General features: G+C 42.5%; 1 protein-coding gene across 3 annotated transcripts in view; it reads right to left on the reverse strand.

The window, feature by feature from the left end:
* LOC140458200 (aldo-keto reductase family 1 member B1-like) overlaps positions 1 to 22,739 on the reverse strand; it is a 59,249-nt gene that overhangs the window by 22,620 nt on the left and 13,890 nt on the right. For 2 of the 3 annotated variants that reach the window (XM_072552446.1, XM_072552445.1), the window contains exons 2-7: positions 13,537 to 13,704; positions 12,831 to 12,947; positions 5,757 to 5,834; positions 5,393 to 5,515; positions 5,164 to 5,270; positions 2,357 to 2,438 (exon numbers count right to left, since the gene is read on the reverse strand). In XM_072552446.1, coding sequence (XP_072408547.1) covers positions 2,357 to 2,438; positions 5,164 to 5,270; positions 5,393 to 5,515; positions 5,757 to 5,834; positions 12,831 to 12,947; positions 13,537 to 13,704 — 675 coding nt within the window. Of the gene's footprint in view, positions 1 to 2,356; positions 2,439 to 5,163; positions 5,271 to 5,392; positions 5,550 to 5,756; positions 5,835 to 12,830; positions 12,948 to 13,536; positions 13,705 to 22,739 lie in introns of those variants that run through there. The other variant, XM_072552447.1, reaches the window with a different exon arrangement.

Genomic DNA, 22,739 nt, shown 5'->3' on the forward strand with positions numbered 1-22,739 from the left:
TGGGGAGACAAGCCGCCTACTTGCGGAACATTTCAGAGAACACCTCTGGGACACCCGGACCAACCAACCCAACCACCCCGTGGCTCAACACATCAACTCCCCCTCCCACTCCACCAAGGACATGCAGGTCCTTGGACTCCTCCATCGCCAGACCATAGCAACATGACGGTTGGAGGAAGAGCGCCTCATCTTCCGCCTAGGAACCCTCCAACCACAAAGGTTTAACTCAGATTTCTCCAGTTTCCTCATTCCCCTCCCCCCACCTTGTCTCAGTCAAATCCCTCGAACTCAGCACCACCTTCCTAACCTGCAATCTTCTTCCTGACCTGCAATCTTCTTCCTGACCTCTCCGTCCCCATCCCCACTCCGGCCTATCACCCTCACCTTGACCTCCTTCCACCTATCGCATTTCCAACACCCCTCCCCCAAGTCCCTCCTCCCTACCTTTTATCTTAGCCTGCTGGACACACTTTCTTCATTCCTGAAGAATGGCTCATGCCCGAAACGTCGACTGACCTACTCCTTGGATGCTGCCTGACCTGCTGCGCTTTTCCAGCAACACATTTTTAGCTCTGATCTCCAGCATCTGAAGTCCTCACTTTCTCCTCCATTCAGACCTTCAAGCCTACCGTGCCATTCAGTATGATTGTGGTTGATTTGCTTTTAACATCAACTCCACATTCCACATCTCCGATTATCTTTCATCCCCCTTGGTAACCAAGGAGCTATCTACCTCAGCCTCTGCCTCCAGCTATCTTCTGTCAGTGTTTTACCCATTACATCATGGGTATTTGTTGTCAAAAATAACCTTTGAAATGGCATCAAAGCATCTTCTAAGTGTAATACCCTGACTCCCTTTTATTCCCAACACAAATTATTTCTTCAAAAGATCTCTTAACACATTTGTAAAATATGCTTTCCCTTTGACTTAGAATGCAAATGAGTCAAAGCACAAAGTAGCAGGATTCTATTCACTGAATCATACAAATAATAGATCACATCCACTTAGTGTTTCAATCATCTGCTCATTCTCAATCCTTTAACACTTCTCTCCTCTACAAATCATGTTATAATTTTATACATGAAGTGAGATGTGGAGAAATTTTACTCAGTTGTCAGAATTTGCAATGTGCGGCCAAGGACAGAGATGGAGGCTACTTCCATAAAAGGTTTTAAAATGGAGCTGGATGTATATTTGATAGTGATGAATATAGAGGGCTACACAGAAAGGGCTGGTGAATGGGCCTAGTTGGATCGTTGTTTTGGGAGCTGGTAAGATATGATTGGCCAAATGCCCTTCTCCTGTGCCATAAAATTCTATGATTCTATCACATCAGAAGTGACTACGTCTGACAAAAGATCCTAACTTAAACAACAGGAATTTGTAACATTGCAGAACTACAAAACAGATTTAGCCTTTATCAATACATAATGTATAAGTTACAAATTAATTGAAGAAGTTTCTGAAAAGATGAACATCTCAAGGTGGGAGCTTACACTCTTATGATGAGAAATTGATTCCTACATGCTGGAGGACTTGAGCTTAAGTGGTCAAAATTGAAGTTTCATGGTAGCTAGAATATAAGTGGAGGCAACTTTCATTTCTATAGAAGCACTGAAACTTGAGTTGCTGAAAAATTACAATTAATAGTAAAATAAAACTACGGTCATAAGAACATAAGAAATAGGAGCAGGAACAGGCTATATGGTCTTTCGAGCTTCCTCTGCTATTCAATGAAATCATAGCTGATCTGATGTTCGTTTCACTTTTCCTTTATCCTCATATTCCTCAATTCCGTTAACACTCAGAAATTCACTGGTCTCTGTCGAAGGAGCAGCACTCCGAAAGTTTGTACTTCCAAATAAACCTGTTGGACTATAAGCTGGTTGTGTGATTTTTAACTTTGAAAATATTAATTAGCTGATCACCCAGAATTCCCTGGAGTAAAAGAATTCCAAAGCACAACCCTTTAAACAAAGAACATCTCATCTTAAACCTAAATAGCTGGAATTTTATTGTGATTGCGGTCCCCAATATCTTCGACATGACCAATGGGGGAAATATCCACCCACACCTAGATCATGTGCTCCAATTTGCATGTTTAATTCTTGTGAGCTCCTTGATTAATGTGAATCAATCTTCACAAGTTCATCCCTCATCCCATTCCATTTTGGGTTATTGCCATGAATTAACCCTTCATAAATAGTCATACTTTTAAAACATTATTCTAAGAAAATTAGTTAAACAAACAGCAATTACATTATATAATGCTAAACATTAATGCTAAACAACAACTATTGCTACTGTACTCAAACCAGGGTCTCATTGCTGCAAACTTAACAAATGTTCACATACTTGTGCTGTTGATTTACCATGCTGACATGCTATACGCTTGAGTTTAGGATCCTGGAGAAGTATAGGGTCATCTTTTTTTGTCCTAAAACAATGAAAGTAAACCACATTACTCAAGTTTGCAAGTTTCCTGGAAGTAAAACCTGAAGAAAATGATTTGCAATTGGAAATCCATGATACAAATTAGTTGCTGACTGGCAATGAGTAACTAGGAGAAAGTGAGGACAGCAGATGATGGAGATCAAGGTCGAAAAGTGTGGTGCTCGAAAAGCACAGCTGGTCAGGCAGCATCCGAGGAGCAGGAGAGTTGATGTTTCGAGCATGATAAAGAGCTCATGCTTGAGATGTCGACTCTTGCTCCTTAGATGCTGCCTGATTGGGTGTGCTTTTCCAGCACCACACTTTTCGACACTGGCAATGAGTAATTGGCAACTTTAATACTGTTCCAAAAATACCATTTAGAGTCATACATCTTACATCAAAATACAAAGAGTGCTAGTCGAGGATTCTCTAAAGGTAAACATGCAGGTTGAGTCCGTGATTAAGAAAACGAATGCAATGTTGTCAGTTATCTCAAGAGGTTTGGAATATAAAAGCACCGTTGTGCTACTGAGACTTTATAAAGCTCTGGTTAGGTCCCATTTGGAGTACTGTGTCCAGTTTTGGTCCCCACAACTCAGGAAAGACATACTGGCACTGGAGCGTGTCCAGCAGAGATTCACACGGGATGATCCTTGGAATGGTAGGTCTAACATACGAGGAACAGCTGTGGATCCTGGGATTATATTCATTGGAGTTTAGAAGATTAAGGGGAGATCTAATAGAAACTTACAAGATAATACACGGCTTGGAAAGGGTGGACGCTAGGAAATTGTTTCCGTTAGGCGAGGAGACTAGGAGCCGTGGACACAGCCTTAGAATTAGAGGGGGTAAATTCAGAACAGTAATGCGGAGACATTTCTTCAGCCAGAGAGTGGTGGGCCTGTGGAATTCATTGCCGCGAAGTGCAGTGGAGGCCGGAACGCTAAATGTCTTCAAGGCAGAGATTGATAAATTCTTGATGTCACAAGGAATTAAGGGCTACGGGGAGAATGTGGGTAAGTGGAGTTTAAATGCCCATCAGCCATGATTGAATGGCGGAGTGGACTCGATGGGCCGAATGGCCTTACTTCCACTCCTATGTCTTATGGTCTTAATAAGGAAACATTCCTTTCTACAAACGAGAACAACTGATTCTAGGGGAACTAATGACATTATTCCTTCCAGGGTGTCTTACCAAAACTTACAGGGCTCTGTGAAAAGAATGAGACAGGGTTACAAGGTTGATTGACCTTCCAGTGAGTTACACAGATACAACAGGTCAAAAGGCCCCCTCCTCAACTGTAACAATTGTCTGATTTGCACCTACAGCAAAATGTGATTGGCACAGTGATCATGGATTTCAGTGCAGCATGATCACAGTTCAAACATTTAGCATGAATGAAAATTTGCTGCAGGGGGATGGAGATGTTTCATTTTAACCTACAATATGAATTGCCTCAAACTAATGTGATACACTATGATATTGGAGGCGCTATAATATGTGGAGGCAGCACAGCCTCATGGTGTGGGGTCTGCAGCCACGGACTGAAACTTAAATACTTATGGTCACTTAAACTCAATAACAACACTTCTTTTTTACTCTTTCAGATTTGTATCTAGGTACTTGCACCTAAGATGGTGCCAATAAATGCAGCCATTGTATAAACATTTCACTGTACTCCTGTGCTTCCGTACTGGACCACACGTGACAATAACAAATATTCTTTAATATTGTGATGACCTTTCACTTTGAAGTGGTCCAGAAAAAAACTTTTGACTTTTTAAAAAAAAACTTGTAGGGAATGAGCCATTGTTTGAAACAAAAAAAAGTCACCTACTATGCGCCAATTATGAGAAGCCTTCAAAGAAGAAATAGTTCAGGTAGGGACTAGACAAATTCCCCAGAGACATAAAGCAAAGGGCATCCAAAGCAGAGAGTAGAAATAAAAGTATTTGTTTTACAAAGAAAGAGTAAGAGGCATAGCAGTAATTTTCTACACTGGTAGACATTCCAGGAAAATGGGTTAAATCCGACCATGACAGATGATGTAATTTGAACTCAATACAAATCTGGAGTAAAATACAAGCCTAATGATAACTGTGTAGCCATTGTTGATTGTTGTGAAATCCGCCTTGTTCACTAATGTCCTTTACAGAAATATAAAGGACCATCATTTTCTGGTCTGGTCTACATGTGACTCCAGCAATGCAGTTGACTCTTAACTGGCCTCTGGTCAAATAGGGATTAGCAATAAATATTAGCTTGGCTAGGAATGCCAACATCCTATGAACAAATAAACACTAATAATAAAAGGAAATTCAACGATAGGAGGGGCCAATTTCAGGCCAAAAAACGTATGTATCCTTGGAGGTGGAGTTCATGATTTATGTACCAAAACAGTACTTTTCAAACTTGGTCACCCCTCAGGAGAGTTGCCAAATATTTTGTGTTTGTTCCAACAAGGCAAAACCATATTTAAGGGCCTGGACGGTATACACCAAGCCAAAGAATTTGGAAATGACAAATACACAAGATCTGCTACTCCACTCAAACACTATTAAATACAACATAGGTCTGCTCTCCTCAATCACTACGCTACTCTCCTTGACACAAAATCCCAAAACCACAAAAAGTACAGACAGATGCAAAATATTTTAATATAAACAAATGAGGAGCAGATTGTTTGAACTATATTATGTGATGACTAATGAGTTTATATCTTAGATACCATGGTCTAGCTGGAGATCCCAGTGGGCTATAGGCAGTCACAACAATGTTGTTTGAATGGCAATAGGCGATCAGATCTTCTTGGGTCAGGTAAGGGTGGCATTCAATCTATTAAAGCAACCAGAACAAGGTCATGGATTAGTTTTACAGAATTAAGCATTGCAGACCCGTGAATGCAATGGGAAAATGGTAGTGAAAATCTGTAATCTAATAATTTTAAAAAAAACTACCTGGTTAACTGCAGGTTTGTATTTCAAATTTGGTTTCTTCAAGATCCGGTCAATCTGATCTTGATTAAAGTTGGATACTCCGATAGCTTTAGCCAATTTTTCATCAACTAAATCTTCCATTGCCTGTGAATGAGTATCATCTTGCTCTTAATTCCTACTTTAATTGACGAAAATGATAGTACGAGATTAAGACAAGGAATCATCAGTACACAGTTACACTTAGTGAAGATTAAGTCGATGGATTAGCCTATCAAAAGTGGGGGTGGGGGGTAAAAATATTTACCATTAGTTATTCTTCTAATCAACAATGAATTCAGAAAATAAGCACCAGTAACAAAACCATATGACCAAATCAAATACTTACCTCCCAAGTGTCAAGAAAATCGGTGTCACTTGGTATTATCAAATCATTCTCATCCAAAGGAAAATTCTCATCACCAGCCTAGAATTAAAAAAAGAATTTTGAAAATTTTGTTTAAATATATGTTCCTGAAACCTATAAAAGCGAATAGAGGCACAAAGAAGGATTAAAACCAAAGAAAAATTGCTGTGAAATAATGGCAAATGTTGGTGATTGGAAGAAAGGACATACTTATTGGTAAGCTTTCATCTACTTTGCACCTAAGAAACACCAGTACAAATGTTTTACATCTTGCAACATGTTTCAAATCAGCAAGATGGATCTCAGTAACTTTAGATATATAGCACACTGTGGCTTGTTGAGGCACAGGCTTATCATGCCTCATCTGATCTTCCCCCATGGTAAAACACTTTTATGGTACTTCACTGCTATCCATAACATACATTGGTTCAGTCTTCATTCTGTCACAATCAATATCCCAACATCATCCTACTCTCGGTGGAGTTAAAGACATACATTACCCTCAACCTCATGGCCACCTCTGAGTGCAGCTGTATCACATTGCCTTAGTATGCAAACGCCAAGTACCACCACATGCTGAGATTCAACCTCTCTCTGATGATGCAAAGGATCAGTCAGGTCATGCTGCCACACTTGCAATATTCCACGTAATTGGATTGTGCTGGATCATCCATCTCTTTTGGAGAAGTTTTACAAAAGAACACCTCTGACCATGAGTTGATTGGGCAGTATTCAGCACATAAAACCCTGAAGACTCAATGGGGAGAAAGAAGAAGGTAGATGCTGTTGGCTGGTGCCCTGGTTCTCAATTAAACAATTACAACTGCAACTGCAATAAAGCCAGAATGTGCACACAGAATGTGTCATTTATCTAAATACTGTTAGTTGTATCAAATTAGACCTTCATAGGGAAATCTAACCACAAATCAGTAGCCTAGCAATCTAAATGTCAGGAATTCAAATGTCATACAACCTTTCTATATTTATCACCACCCACACATCCCCCCCCCCCCCCCCCGCACCCCCATTCATCATGTGGGCATGTATGCAGCAGAAAGGTCCTCCAAGCCTGCTCTACCAATCAGCTAAACAGAGACCGATATTTCATTGCAACTATACCTTCCTGCAGTATTTTCATATCTGAATTCCTTTAATACATTAAAAAATGATATCATAGACAGAGGCCATCTACCGATGACAACACTTTACTTTTTAAAAGTCGCCCCCTCTTAGTTTTCTTTTATTTATTCAATTATTTTCTGCAAGGTATTGAATCTTACTTACTCCACCAGACTTCTGTCAGTGCATTTCCAGATCATTTTAACTCATTGTGTAACTTCCAACCCCCAACTGATACAAACTATTCATGCACCAATAATGTTCAATCTTGGTTGTCTGGTCACTGGCCATTGTGTACATATTCTGCTCCTATTGATGGTGTTTCCTTATTCACACTTACAAAACCATCATCATCTCTTAAATCTCCCCTTGGCATTCTTGGCAATCATCAATAACAACACAGTTTCTTCAACCTCCGCGTAAACTGAAATCTTTTGTTGATAGTAATTTGCCTGCACCCTCTCCAAGATTCGAACATGCTTCTTCCAAATTGGCCATAATACAACAGCACCTGCTTATGATCAAAGAACATTTAACTGGTTACAGGATAAGGGGCCATTCTCTCTATTTTCTCTCTCTTCAGGTGCTTATCCAATTGCCTTTTGAAACCCACAATTGAATCCACTTCCACTACAGTATTTGACAGTGAATTCCAGATCCTATACACACACTGCTTAACAGTATAATTTTTTTGCTATTGTGTTTTGCCTCTCCTGAAACAAAGCAACTAGTCCATGCCAAACATAATCTTGCCTGCTCCTTGTCCATATCACTCGAAACCTTTCCTATTCATGTATATATTAAACAAAGAAAACAAAGAAAAAACTTTCAACCCAGGAACAGGCCCTTCGGCCCTCCAAGCCTGAGCCGATCCAAATCTACTGTCTAAGCCCAATTCCTAAGCATCTGTATCCCTCTGCTCCCCACCTACTTATGCATCTGTCCAGTCACATCTTAAATGAATCTACCATGCCTGCCTCTACCACCTCTGCTGGCAACGTGTTTCAGGCACTTTCCACCCTCTGTGTAAAGTACTTGCCATGTGTATCCCCCTTAAACTTTTCACCTCTCACTTCAGCTTGGGAAAAAAGCTTATCTTTATCTACCCTCTCTATACCCTTCATGATATTGTAGACCTCCCCCCTCAATCTCCTTTTTTCTATTGAAAACAAACCTGACCTACTCAAACTCTCCTCATAGCTAGCACCTTCCATACCAGGCAACATCCTCGTAAACCTTCTCTGCACCCTTGCCAAAGCATTAAAATATCTTTTTAACATCGTAATTGTACTCATTTTCTTAGGAAGTTCATTCCAGACATGAACCACCCTCTGTAAAATTGTAAAATACAATGACAGTAATACCTGTTAAAAAAAAACTGCAATCCAAAGATCCATAATGCCTCCTCATTCAGCCAAGTATTTCTTGAATCATGGTGTAGGTTAAAGGGACAGTGAAAGAATGGTGATACAATTCCATGTCAGGATGGAGAATGGCTTGGGAGGGGAACTTGCAGATTGTGTTTCCTATACATCTGCTGCTCTTGTTTTTCTAAAGGTAATGGTCATTGATTGTCAAGATGCTTTTAACAGCAGTATTGGTTAGATTTTGCTGTGCGTTTTATACATTGAATACATTGCAGCTACTGAGCATAGGCGATGAAGGGAATGGATATTGCAGGTGATAGATGAAATACCAATGACATAAGCTGTTTTGTCATTGATAGGGTTGAGGGTTACAGTATTGCTGGAGCTGCACTTATCCAAGCAAATGAGCAGTAGTCAATCACACGTCCGATTTGTGCCTTGTCCTTGGTGGAGTTTGTTCTGTGAAGTCAGGAGATGGGTTACTCACCATACGATTCTAATCCAGTGTTTTTATGTTGGGTCAGATCAGTTTCTGATCAGTGTTAATCTCAGAGATGTTGACAATGGGATGTTCAGAGATGGTGATGCAATCAGAGGGCAATGGTTGGATTCTCTTGGAGATGGTCATTGAATGGCACTTATCTTGCACAAATACTGCTTGCCACTCATCAATCCAAGCCTAGAAGTTGTCCTGCTCTTCTTGCAATTGAAGATGAAATGTTCCAGTAGCTGAGGAATCACTAAAATGCTAAACATTGTGTAATCGTTAAGGAATATCCCTCACATTGATCTCACAATGGAGGAAATGTCATTGATTCAGCAGCAGAAAGATGGTTGGGCCAAGGACACTACACTGAGGATCTCCTGGAGCATGTGCTGTGGCTGAGATGTTTGATTTCCAATCATCACAACTACCTTTCTTTGTGTTGGGTATGACTCTAACAAGACAAGAGTTGATGGGAATTGAGGAATAACTGCAGTTTTGCTTTGGCTTCCGAAATCTCACAAATAGCCAATTGTTGACCCCACCATTTTCCTTCTGAAATTCAGCTCTTTTGTTCATGTTTGTAAGGAGCTCATGGCATAGCAGAACCCAAACTGACAAGTGAACAGAGTATTGTTGAGAAAGTATTGATAATGGAGAGTAGACTGATGAGGCTTTTTATGGACAGGAGAGATCTAGGTAATTTTCTACAGGAGAGTTTGTGTTCAAAAATTGTGGATGCTGGAAATCAAATTGCTGGAAAAACTCAGCAGGTCTGGTAGTATCTGTGGAGAAAAAGCAGAGTTAATATTTCAGGTCACATGAGAGCTTATACAGCAGTCATATAAATTTCTGAGGATCATATAGATTAAAATTTTCAGGACAGTTGGTGCAAGTATTTCAAAATTTGTTTCCGGGTTGTGATTAGGAACAAGCTGCCCGAGAGAGGGACAAAGCAGATCCAACAGTAACTTCTGAAAGGGAAAAATAGATTAATGCTTAAAAAAGAGGAAACATTTGCAGAGCTATGTTAGCAAGGAATCAAAGAGCAAGGTAGTAGGACATTCAATAGAATCACAGGATCATCACTGCACAAGGAGAACAGTTAACCCATAGCTGCACTACTCCTGCATGAGCACTGGCTCAGCACCATTCTTCTAAATTGTCTTTTATAATCCTCAATATTGTTTCTATTTAAATAATAATCTAATGCTCTGATTACATTGTGATGAAAGCAGGTTCAATTGAGGCAATGTATAAACTAACCATTTGCTTTATTTGGAATTCTCACATTCTGACTTGATGCTCATAAGTGTCTGGAAGAGGTTCTTTGTTGCATTTGCCTGACAGCTTGCCTTGCTGCACATTGTTGTCACAAACCCACACAGCATGCTCTTCCTGACTCACCTCATGCATGATGGGTGTGCTTTAGTTTGGGCTGGCTTCACTTCCTTCAAAATGCACCACCATTTGGTAATACATAATGACATAAGATTACAAATAGGATGGCCTTCACCTGAACCAGAGGGATAAGAATAACCTGGGGGAGATATTTGCTAATGCGGTTCAGGTAGTTTTAAACGAATTCAGCAGGGGGATGGTAACCTAAATTGTAGTTCAAGTATACAGGAGATTGAACGCAGTGAGGTCAGTATTAACGTTTCAAGGTTACAAGATGACACCGCTGAGCTAGAAGTGGGTTTGAAGAGTGTCTACTTCAATGCCAGGAGTATGTGGAATAAGGTGGGTGAACTTGCAAGATGGATTGGTAGCTGGGAGCTCGATGTTGTGGCCATTTTTGAGACATGGGTAGAGCAGGGACAAGAATGGTTATTGCAGGTTCAAGGATTTAGATGCTTCCGTAAGAACAGAGAAAACAGTTGTGGGGTGGTGGTGGTGGGGGGAAGGGTGATGCGGCATTGTTAGTCAAGGACAGTATTATGATTGCACAAATGACATTTGAGGACTCCTCTACTGAGGTAGCATGGGCCAAGATTAGGACAGGAGAGGTCACACTGTTGGGAGTTTTCTATAAGCCTCCGAATAGTTCCAGAGATGTAGAGGATAGGATAGCAAAGAAGATCTTTGATAGGAGCGAGTGTGTTAGGGTAGTTATTATGGGGGACTTTAACTTTCCAAATATTGATTGGGAATACTGTAGTTAAAGTACTTTAGGTGGGCCAGTTTTTGTCAAATGTGTGCTGGAGGGTTTCCTGACACAATATGTAGACAGGCCAACATTAGATTTGGTATTGGGTAATGAACCCAGCCAGGTGTTAGATTTGGAGGTAGATGAGCACTTTGGTGATAGTGACCACATTTCGGTTATGTTTACTTTAGTGATGGAAAGGGATTGGTATATAACGTAGGGCAAGAGTTATAGCGAGGGGAAAGACAATTATGATGTGATTTAGGATGCATAGGATGGGGAAGGAAGCTGCAGGGGTTGGGCACAATTGAAACGTGGAACTTAATCAAGGAACAGCTACTGCGGATCCTTGATAAGTATGCAGCGATCAGGCAGGGAGGAAGTTGTTGCGTGCAGGAGACGCGTGGTTTACTAAGGAAGTTGAATCTCTCGTCCAGAGGAAGAAGGTGGCTTACGTTAGGATGAGATGTGATGGCTCAGTTGAGGCATTCAGAGTTACAACTTAGCCAGGACAGACCGAAAGAGAAAGCTCAGAAGAGCCAGGAGTCTTTGGTGGATAGGATCAAGGAAAACCCTAAGGCTTTCTACAGGAAATATCATGAATAAAAGAATGACTAGAGTAAGATTAGGGCCAGGAGACAGTGAAGTCTGCAGATGCTGGAGATCAGATCAGGCAGCATCCAAGGAGCAAGAAAATCGACATTTCCAGCCGGAGCCCTTCATCAGGAATTATGGCCAATCAATTGCGCTTGGAGTCAGAGGAGATAGGGGAAGCGCTAAATGAATACTTTTTTTGTCAGTATTCACAGTAGAAAAAGACAACTTGGTTAAGGAAAATACTGAGATACAGGCTACTAGACTAAATGGGATCTGCTCTCGTCCAGTCTTCTGGCACTATTCCTCTAGACAATGACAACATAAAGATCAAAACCAATGGCTTGGCACTCTCCTCCCTGGCATCCCAGAGAATCTTAGGATAAATCCCATTCGGCCCAGGGGACTTATGTGTTTTTACACTTTCAAGAATTGCTAACACTTCCTCCTGTGAACCTTAATCCCATCTAGTCTAGTGGCCTGTATCTTAGTATTTTCCTTGACCACATTATCTTTTTCTACATAATGTTTCTTGTATTAGGACCGACTTGCCTTTCAAAATACACACCAAAGCTCAGCTCTGTATGACCAAAATAAACAGGTACCTCTAATGCTGTCAAGTCACTCCTTTATAATTTTTTTTGCAATTCTTGTAGTTGGCATCAATCAGCAGTTGCCCACACTGGCTCTTACAGGTGTAACTTGGAGAAGGTCTTCAACTTCATAATCAAAGTATAGATCAAGAGGAATATCTTGATCATTGTGCAACTTGGGTAACATGCTCAGGGTACAAACTGTAAATCACCCTGTTGCATCCACAGTCAAGAGACAATGAATGAAAGTTATAACTCTGAAAATAGCTGGAATTGAAGAGAATTAAAGACTTACTATTAAGTTGTAGCCTACCTTTGCCTGGTTATGACTAAGATAAATAGTTTTTAAGATATGAACTCTAAAGAGAACTCATGGAGACAGCAAGCAGAAAAACTGACTGCACAGCATACATAGTTAGCAATCACATTGTGAAGTTAACAGTGCTTGTTAAGTTTAAGTTATTACATACAATGGAATTGAGTTTTGCCTAAAAAAGTCTCATTGCATAATTCTGTTGGTTAAAATGAGATATTAGGCTCTCTCTTGAAATGAGAAGAATGGGATAGTAATAAATACCTGGAGTCTCTCGAGACTGAATTGAAACTGCTCTCACATCCCAAGCTTTTAAAATTAATCAATTTTATGTGCAATACAGTGAATACATCTGAGACAATAAGAACTTTACTCAGGAGGTAACAAGTCTAAATTAAGTGAAAAATGTAGCAAAATATCAGAGTTGGAAACTATACCTTGAATCCCATTGGCCAGTGAATAAGGTAGAGGTCCACATATTCCAAATTCAGGTCAGACAGTGTTTTACAACAGGCCTCTTTCACTTTATCTTTTGCATGAAAAGTGGACCAGAGCTAATAGGACAACAGAAAGTAGTACAATGTCAAGATCAATGCATCAAAAATAAATTGCTCTTTTAACCTTCTCCCAACATCCTCTCAGACAACTCATTTCCTTCTCTAAAGTGTGGAATTCCTCTATAACAGATATTAATATTTTGGAGAAAGAGAAAAGGGCCTAAAATTTAATGGGAGAAAATGAAATTTTTTTTGTCAAAACAATTTTTTTTTAATAATCCTTTTGTGTGTCACTAAAAAATTCAACATTTACTGCCCATCTCCAATTGCCTTTGGGTAGTAGGTGTGGTGTAGGTACATCCAGAGTGCTAACAAGATCAGGTTCCAGGACTTTGACCCAGAGACAGTGGAGGGTTGGTAACATGGCTGTGTTAAGGTGGTATGTGGTTTGTAGGGGAACTTGCAGGTTACAATGGTCCCATACATCAGCTACACTTGTTCTCCTATGCAGTGGAGGTCGGCCACAGATTTAGAAGTTGCTGTTGGAGAAGTTCTCCTTTGGTTGTATATAGTACATGCCCCTGAATTGTGGTGGAAGGAATGAATGCTTAAGTTTGTTAATGACTTTCAAAACTCTCCATTTTACCTTACTGACAATAAAGAGGTCTTCACGCTTTACTGCTCCTTCCTTAATCTTCTGGTTTATAGCTTCACCCACTTCTTTCTCATTCTGATAAATGTATGCGCAGTCAATGTGACGATATCCTATGGAAATGGCGTCCTTCACTGCTTCAACCACTTGACCTTTTAGGGACTGAACAAAATATTCATCAGAATCAAAATCAAACTAAAAGCAAAGAATGTCTGGAACACAGGTGAACAATTGCATGTAATCTTTCCCATCACTTTTCAACTGTCTCTTTTTCTCAAGATAATGCCTGTTCACACTCAGCATACTTCACCAATCTGCAAACATGCAATCTGCCCTATGTACACATGCCTAATATATTTCACCTGTGACTCCAAACCTTTACACATTCATTGTCTCCTTCTCTTAGCCCCACTTTAAATTTATCCATCTCTTCTAGCCCAAACACCATTCTCATTCAAAATTCGTAACTCCATCGGAAAATATTCATAATTTCTTACACACTCCCATCTCTCCTGCCAGTAGCCTCACAATGAAAACATTCCTCATCTCTGTACCATCTCAGCCATGGTCATATTGAATGGTGGTGCAGGCTCGAAGGGCAGAATGGCCTACTCCTACACCTATTGTCTATTATCTCGTACATCTATCCCAGCCTCTGATTGCAAACACTATTTTGAACACATAATTCCCAACCATTGCACATTCAACACCTCCCTGCCACAGGCAAATAGTGCTGTGTTGACTGAATTAGTAATCCACAGCGCCAGGCCAATGTTCTGTGACGCCAACTCGAAGAACGACACCACTGAAACCAGACACCAACTCGAAGAATAACCGCCTCAAACTGTCTACTACCCTCCCCCACTCCAACCTCTCACCCTCATAACGCGCAGTCCTCCACTCCCTCTGCTCCAATCCCAACCTCACCATCAAACCAGCAGATAAAGGGGGTGCAGTGGTAGTCTGGCGCACTGACCTCTGCACTGCTGAAGCCAGACACCAACTCCTCCTACCTCTCCCTCAACCATTACCCCACCCCCCCATCACCAAACCATCATCTCCCAGACCATACAGAACCTCAACACCTCAGGAGATCTCCCAACCACAGCTTCCAACCTCGTAGTCTGGGAACCCCGCACCGCCCGATTCTACCTCTTTCCCAAGATCCACAAGCCTGACCACCCCGGCTGACCCATTGTCTCAGCATGCGCCTGCCCCACCAAACTCATCTCCACCTACCTCGATACTGTCCTATCCCCCCTAGTCCAGGAACTCCCCACATACATTCAAGTCACAACCCATGCCCTCCACCTCCTCCAAGACTTCCATTTCCCTGGCCCCCAACGCCTCATCTTCAACATGGACATCCAATCCCGCTACAACTCCATCCGCCATGACCAGGGCCGCCAAGCCCTCCTTTTCTTCCTCTCCCGACGTCCCCAACAATACCCTTCCACTGACACCCTTATTCATTTGGCTGAACTGGTCCTCACCCTTAACAATTTCTCCTTCAAATCCTCCCACTTCCTCCAGATCAAAGGGGTAGCCATGGGCACCCGTATGGGCTGCAGCTATGTCTCTCTCTTTGTCGGCTACGCAGAACAGTCCATCTTCCGTAGTTACACTGGCACCACTCCCCACCTCTTCCTCCGCTACATTGGTGAATGCATTGGCGCCACCTCGTGCTCCCGCGAGGAAGTTGAGCAATTCATCAACTTCACCAACCCATTCCATCCCGACCTCAAATTCACCTGGACCATCTCTGACACCTCCCTCCACTTCCTGGACCTCTCCATCTCCATTAATGACAACAGACTTGACATTGTTATTTTTTTACAAACCCACCAACTCCCACAGCTACCTGGAGTACACCTCTTCTCACCCTACCACCTGGAAAAATTCCATCCCGTATTCCCAATTCCTCCGCTTCCGCCGTATCTGCTCCCAGGAGGACCAGCTCCACCACAGAACACACCAGCTGGCCTCCTTCTTTAGAGATCGCAACTTCCCTTCTCACGTGGTTGAAGATGCCCTCCAACGCATCTCATCCACATCCTGCACCTCCGCCCTCAAACCCCACCCCTCCAACCGTAACAAGGATAGATTCCCCCTGGTCCTCACTTTCCACCCCACCAACCTTCGCATAAACCGCATCATCCGCCGACATTTCCGCCACCTCCAAATGGACCCCACCACCAGTGATATATTTCCCTCCCTACCCCTTTCCATAAAGACCACTCCCTCCGTGACCACCTGGTCAGGTCCACGCCCCCAACAAACCACCCTCCCGTCCTGGCACTCTCCGGAATTGCAAAACCTGCGCCCACACCTCCTCCCTCACCTCCAACCAAGGACCCAAAGGAGCCTTCCACATCCATCAAAGCTTCACCTGCACATCCACCAATGTCATTTATTGTATCCACTGTTCCTGATGTGGTCTCTTCTACATTAGGGAGACTGGACGCCTCCTCGCAGAGTGCTTCAGGGAACATCTCCGGACACCCGCACCAATCAACCCCACCACCCTGTGGCCCAAAATTTCAACTCCCCCTCCCATTCTGCTGAGGACATGCAGGTCCTGGGCCTTCCTCCACCATCGCTCCCTCACCACCTGATGCCTGGAGGAAGAACCCCTCATCTTCCACCTCGGAACACTTCAACCCCATGGCATCAATGTGGATTTCACCAGTTTCCTCATATCCCCTCCCTCCACCTTACCCAAGTTCCAACCTTCCAACTCAGCACTGTCCTCCTGATCTGTCCTACCGGCCAATCTCCCTTCTGACCCATCCACTCCACTCTCCCCTCTGACCTAACTCCTCCATACCCACCCCCATTCACGTATTGTAATCATTGCTACCTTCTCCCCAGCCATTTATCTCTCCACCCTGGAAGCTTCCTGCCTCTATTCCTGATGAAGGGCTTTTGCCTTGAACATCGATTTTCCTGCTCCTCAGATGCTGCCTGACCTGCTGTGCTTTTCCAGCACCACTCTGATCTAAATTCTGGTTTCCAGCATCTGCAGACCTTACTTTTGCCTAACATTCTGTGAACCCAGGCTTCAATATCACCATGATAGATGGCAAAATTTGAAATCAATTAAAACATTTGGAAATGAAAAGTTTGCCTAATAACCTCCATGTAACCACTGTCAATTGTTGTAAAATTTCATCTGGTTCAATAACTCTTTAGGGAAGAAAATAGGCCATTCCCACTTGGTCTGGCCTACATGTGACAGCAGAGACACAGCAATGTGTCAGGGTCATACACCAGTGAAGAGGCCCTTTGACCTATCTACTCTAGACCCACTTTCACTCATTGGCTGATAGCCTTAAGTGTTATGACATGTCAAGTGCTTATCCACATACATTTTTTAAAGAAAAGCTGTTAGGTTTTCTGCCTCTACTACTTTCCTGGCTGTGCATTCTAGATTCTTAACACCCACTGGAGTGAAATAACTTTTCTTCAAATCCCCTCTCAACCTCCCACCCTTCCCCATAAAATTATACCCCTTCATTTCTGACCCTTCAAACAAAGGAAAACAACTGCTTCCTATTTACCTTGCCATGACCCTCAATCTTACATACCTTATGTTTCCCTCAGCCTTCTCTGCTCTAAAACAAAACACAAGAAGCACAGCCTGATAAAGAGCTTATGTTTGAAATGTTGACTCTCTGCTCCTCGGATGCTGCCTGACCAGCTCTGCTTTTCCAGCACCACATGTTTTTACTCTGATCTCCAGCATCTGCAGTCCTCACTTTCTCCTAAAACAAAAGATATCCAAAGCTTTTCCATCCTCTCTTCATAACTGAGATGCTTCATCCTAGGCAATATCCTGGTGAATCTCCTCTACACTCCCACCCAGTGGAACACAACCCTTCTGTAGTGAGGTGGCTAGCTCTGCACTCTGTACTACTGCTGAACAAAGAACACAACACAGGAACAGCACTTTCAACCCACCAAGCCTGCACCACTATGTTTTGCCCTTCTATATTAAAACTGTCTTCACTTACAGGAACTGTATCCCCCTATTCCCTTCTCATTCATATATTCATCTAGGTGCTTCTTGTATGCGACTATTGTGTATGCTTCCACCACCAACTCTGGCAGCACTTTCCGGGCACTCACCACCGTTTGCGTGTAAAATGTGCCTCGTACATCTCTTTTAAACTTCTCCCCTTGCATTTTGAACCTGTGTCCCCTAGTAATTGACTCCTCCAGCCTGGAAAAAGGCTCATACCTTCCACACTCTTCATTCCATTCACAATCTTATAAACTTCTATCAGATCGCCCCTCAGCCTCCTGTGTTCCAGTGAAAACAAACTCAGTCTATTCTATTTTTTTCATAGATAAATCCCCCATAACTGGCAACATCCTGATCAACCTTTTCTGTACTCTCTCCAAATTATCCACATCCTTCTGGTGACCTGAAACGTATGCAATACTCCAAGAGTGGTCTAACCAAAGTTCTTTAAAGCTGAACCATAACTTGTCTATTTCTATATTCAATGCCCATTCCAATGAAGGCAAGTATGCCAGAAGCCATTTTTACTCCCTTATCTACCTACGCTGCCACCTTCAGTGATCTGTGGATCTTCACAGCCAGATCTCTCTGCATATCAATACTCCTAAGGATTCTGCTATTCATTGTATAATTTCCACCTGTACTTGACCTTCCAAAATGCATCACTTCATATTTGTCTGGATTAAACTCCATTTGCCATTTTTCAAACCATGCCTCCAACTGATCGATATCCTGCTGTATTCTGTGACAATCCAACTCATTACCTGCAACTTAACCAATCTTTGTATCATCCGTAAACTTATTGATTATACCAGCTACGCTTTCCTCTAAATCATTTATGTAGATCACACACAGAAGTCCCAGCACTGATCCCTGGGGAACACCACTTGTTACAATCCTCCATTCTGAAATGCAATCTTCTATCTCCTCTAAGTAAGCCAGTTCTGTATCCATCTTGTCAGCTCACCCTGATACCATATTCCAAGAGTGGTCTAACCAAAGTTTTTTAAAGCTGAACCATAACTTGTCTATTTGTACCAGTCTGCCATGAGGGACTTTGTCAAAGGCTTTACTGAAGTCAATGTAGGTAATATCAACTGTTTTTCCCTCAATCATCTTCATCACCTCCTCAAAACCCTCAATCAAATTAGTGAGGTATGACCTCCCCAGCACAAAAGTGTGCTGTTTATCACTAAAAAGTCTATTTCCTTCTAAACGTTGATAGATCTTATCCCTGACAAGCTTTGCCAATAATTTTCTTAACACTGACATGACGCTCACAGGCCTGTAACTTCCTGGATTATCCCTGTTACCCTTTTTGAACAACATTAGCTATTCTCCAGTCCTCTGCAACCTAACCCGTGGCCAGAGTATACAAAGATGCCTGTCAGTGCTCCAACAATTTGTCCTTTTGCCTCCCACAATATTCTGGGATAGGTCCCATCAAGACGCAGGGATTCACTTACTTAATACTTTTCAAGATGCACAACATCTTATTCTTTTTAATAGCAACTTGGCATAGAAATTCGAAACTGCCTTCCCAGAGATCATCCTCCACCATTTCCTTCCCTTTTGATAAATATTGATACAATTCTACTCAGCTCAAACATAACCTCCTTGCTCTTATAGTCTGTGCCACACTGAAAAAGGCAAACATCCCAAATGCCTTCCTATCTAATGTTAACCTGTCCCACTACCAAGGAACCAAGGTATCAGTTAAAGTGTGTTTGCTTTAACTGCTTTAACGCAAGGAGTATCAGGAATAAAAGTGACGAACTTAGAGCATGGATCAGTACCTGGTGCTATGATGTTGTGGCCATAACAGAAACATGGGTTTCTCAGGGGCAGGAATGGTTGCTCGATGTTCCAGGGTTTAGAGCATTTAAAAAGAATAGGGAGGGGGGAAAAAAGAGGAGGGGGTGTAGCACTACTAATCAGAGAGGGTATCACAGCTACAGAAGCTTCCATTGTCAAAGAAGATCTGCCTACTGAGTCAGTATGGGTGGAAATTAGGAACAGCAAGGGAGCAGTCGCCTCTTTAAGGGTTTACTACAGGCCCCCCAAGTAGCAGCAGGGAGAGGGAAGAAAGCATAGCTCGGCAGATTTTGGAAAAGTGTGGACGTAGTAGGGTTGTTGTAATGGGTGACTTCAACTTTCCCAATATTGATTGGAACCTCCTTCGAGCAGAAGATTTGAATGGAGCTGTTTTTGTAAGGTGTGTTTAGGAGGGTTTCCTAACTCAGTACATTGACAGGCCGACAAGGGGAGAGGCCATTCTAGACTTGGTGCTCGGCAATGAGCCGGGCAGGTATCAGATCTTGTGGCGGGAGAGCATTTTGGTGATAGTGACCACAACTGCCTCACATTCTACATAGCTATGGAGGAGAGGATTAGGCAAAATGGGAGGATATTTAATTGGGGAAGAGGAAACTATGATGCGATTAGACATGAGTTAGGAAGCATGGATTGGGAGCAATTGCTCCATGGTAAAGGCACTATAGACACGTGGAGACTGCTTAAGGAACAGTTGTTGCAAGTGATGAATAAATATGTCCCTCTGAGACAGGCAAGAAGTGGTAAGATAAAGGAAACTTGGATGACGAGAGTGGTGGAGCTTCTTGTCAAAAGGAAAAAGGTAGCTTACGTAAGGTGGAGGTAGCTAGGGTCAAGTTCAGCTCTACGGGATTACAGGCAGGCAATGAAGGAGCTTAAAAATGATCTGAGGAGAGCCAGGAGGGGGCACGAGAAAGGCTTGGCAGAACGGATTAGGGAGAACACAAAGGCATTTTACACTTATTTGAGGAATAAGAGAATGGTCAAAGAAAGAGTAGGGCCGATCAGGGATAGCATAGGGAATTTGTGTGTGGAGTCTGAGGAGGTATGGGAAGCCCTAAATGAGTTTTTTGCTTCTGTCTTTACGAAAGAAATGAACTTTGTAGTGAATGAAACCTTTGAAGAGCAGGTGTGCATGCTGGAATGGATAGAGATAGAGGAAGCTGATGTGCTGAAAATTTTGTCAAACATTAAGATTGACAAGTTGCCAGGCCCGGACCAGATTTGTCCTCGGCTGCTTTGGGAAATGAGAAATGCAATTGCTTTGCCATTTGTGAAGATCTTTTCATCCTCGCTCTCCACTGGAGTCATACCTGAGGACTGGAGAGAGGCAAATGTAATTCCTCTCTTCAAGAAAGGAAATAGGGAAATCCCTGGCAATTACAGACCAGTCAGTCTCACATCTGCCGTCTGCAGGGTGTTAGAAAGGATTCTGAGGGATAGGATTTATGACCACCTGGAAGAGCATGGTTTGATTAAATGCAGTCAACACGGTTTTGTGAGGGGCAGGTCATGCCTCACAAACCTTATCGAGTTCTTTGAGGATGTGACTTGAAAAGTTGATGAGGGTCGAGCTGTGGATGTGGTGTATATGGACTTCAACAAGGCATTTGATAAGGTTCCCCATGGTAGGCTCATTCAGAAGGTCAGGAAGAATGGGATTTAGGGGAACTTAGCTGTCTGGATACAGAATTGGCTGGCCAACAGAAGACAGCGAGTGGTAGTTGAAGGAAAATATTCTGTCTGGAAGTCAGTGGTGAGTGGTGTTCCACAGGGCTCTGTCCTTGGGCCTCTACTGTTTGCAATTTTTATTAATGACTTGGATGAGGGGATTGAAGGATGGGTCAGCAAGCTTGCAGATGACACAAAGGTTGGAGGTGTCATTGACAGTATAGAGGGCTGTTGTAGGCTGCAGCAGGACATTGACAGGATGCAGAGATGGGCTGAGAGGTGGCAGATGGAGTTCAACCTGGATAAATGCGAGGTGATGCATTTTGGAAGGTCGAATTTGAAAGCTGAGTACAGGATTAAGGATAGGATTCTTGGTAGTATGGAGGAACAGAGGGATCTTGGGGTGCAGGTACATAGATCCTTTAAAATGGCCACCCAAGTGGACAGGGTTGTTAAGAAAGCATATGGTGTTTTGGCTTTCACTAACAGGGGTATTGAGTTAAGAGTCGTGAGATCTTGTTGCAGCTCTATAAAACTTTGGTTAGACCACACTTGGAATACTGCGTCCAGTTCTGGTCGCCCTATTATAAGAAAGATGTGGATGCTTTGGAGCGGTTTCAGAGGAGGTTTACTAGGATGCTGCCTGGACTGGAGGGCTTATCTTATAAGGAGAGGTTGACTGAGCTTGGACTTTTTTCATTGGAGAAAAGGAGGAGAAGAGGGGACCTAATTGTGGTATACAAGGTAATGAGAGGCATAGATAGAGTCGATAGCCAGAGACTATTTCCCAAGGCAGAAATGACTAACATGAGGGGTCATAGTTTTAAGCTGGTTGGAGGAAAGTATAGAGGGGATGTCAGAGGCGGGTTCTTTACGCAGAGAGTTGTGAGAGCATGGAATGTGTTGCCAGCAGCAGTAATGGAGGCAGGGTCATTGGGGACATTTAAGAGACTCCTCGACATACATATGGTAATAGAAATTTGAGGGTGCATACATGAGGATCAGTGGTCGGCACAACATTGTGGGCTGAAGGGCCTGTTCTGTGCTGTACTGTTCTATGTTCTACCTTCAGGGATCTGTGGACATGTACCTTTAGATTCCTTTGTTCCTCTGAGCTTTCTACTGTCCTGCCATTCACGGACAACTCACTCAACGTGTAGTTGGAAGAGTAACATCACCTCAAATTTATCAGGGTAAAATCCATCTGCAACTTATCTGCCCATCGGATCAACCTTCTTCCTCATTTTTAACCATCCAGCCAATTTTTGTCTTCTGAAAACCTTCGTACAATTTTCCCCATATTTCCCCTCTTCTTATTTAGACACATACTGATCCCTGTGCTGTGCCACTGGACACCAGGCTCCAGTCACACCAAAAGTCTTCTCCCACCACTCTGTATCCCACCACCAAGCTAATTTTGGATCCAAACTGCCAAGTTACCCGAATGTGGGTTTCTGGTCAAAGACTTTGATATCCGATCACCACCTCAAAGAAAGGTTACCAAATTTGTTGGGCATGACCTCCCTCTGACAAAATCTTGCTGAAAGCCTCTGATCAAACCTTGCCTCTCCAGTGGAGATTAATTATCTTCTTCAGAAATTTCTCTAACACTTTTCTCACTGGTCTGTAATTCCCCTAGGTTACTCTGTCACGCTTCTTGAAATGTGGA

Source organism: Chiloscyllium punctatum, chromosome 32, assembly GCF_047496795.1.
Source record: "Chiloscyllium punctatum isolate Juve2018m chromosome 32, sChiPun1.3, whole genome shotgun sequence".
NCBI lineage: Eukaryota > Metazoa > Chordata > Chondrichthyes > Orectolobiformes > Hemiscylliidae > Chiloscyllium > Chiloscyllium punctatum.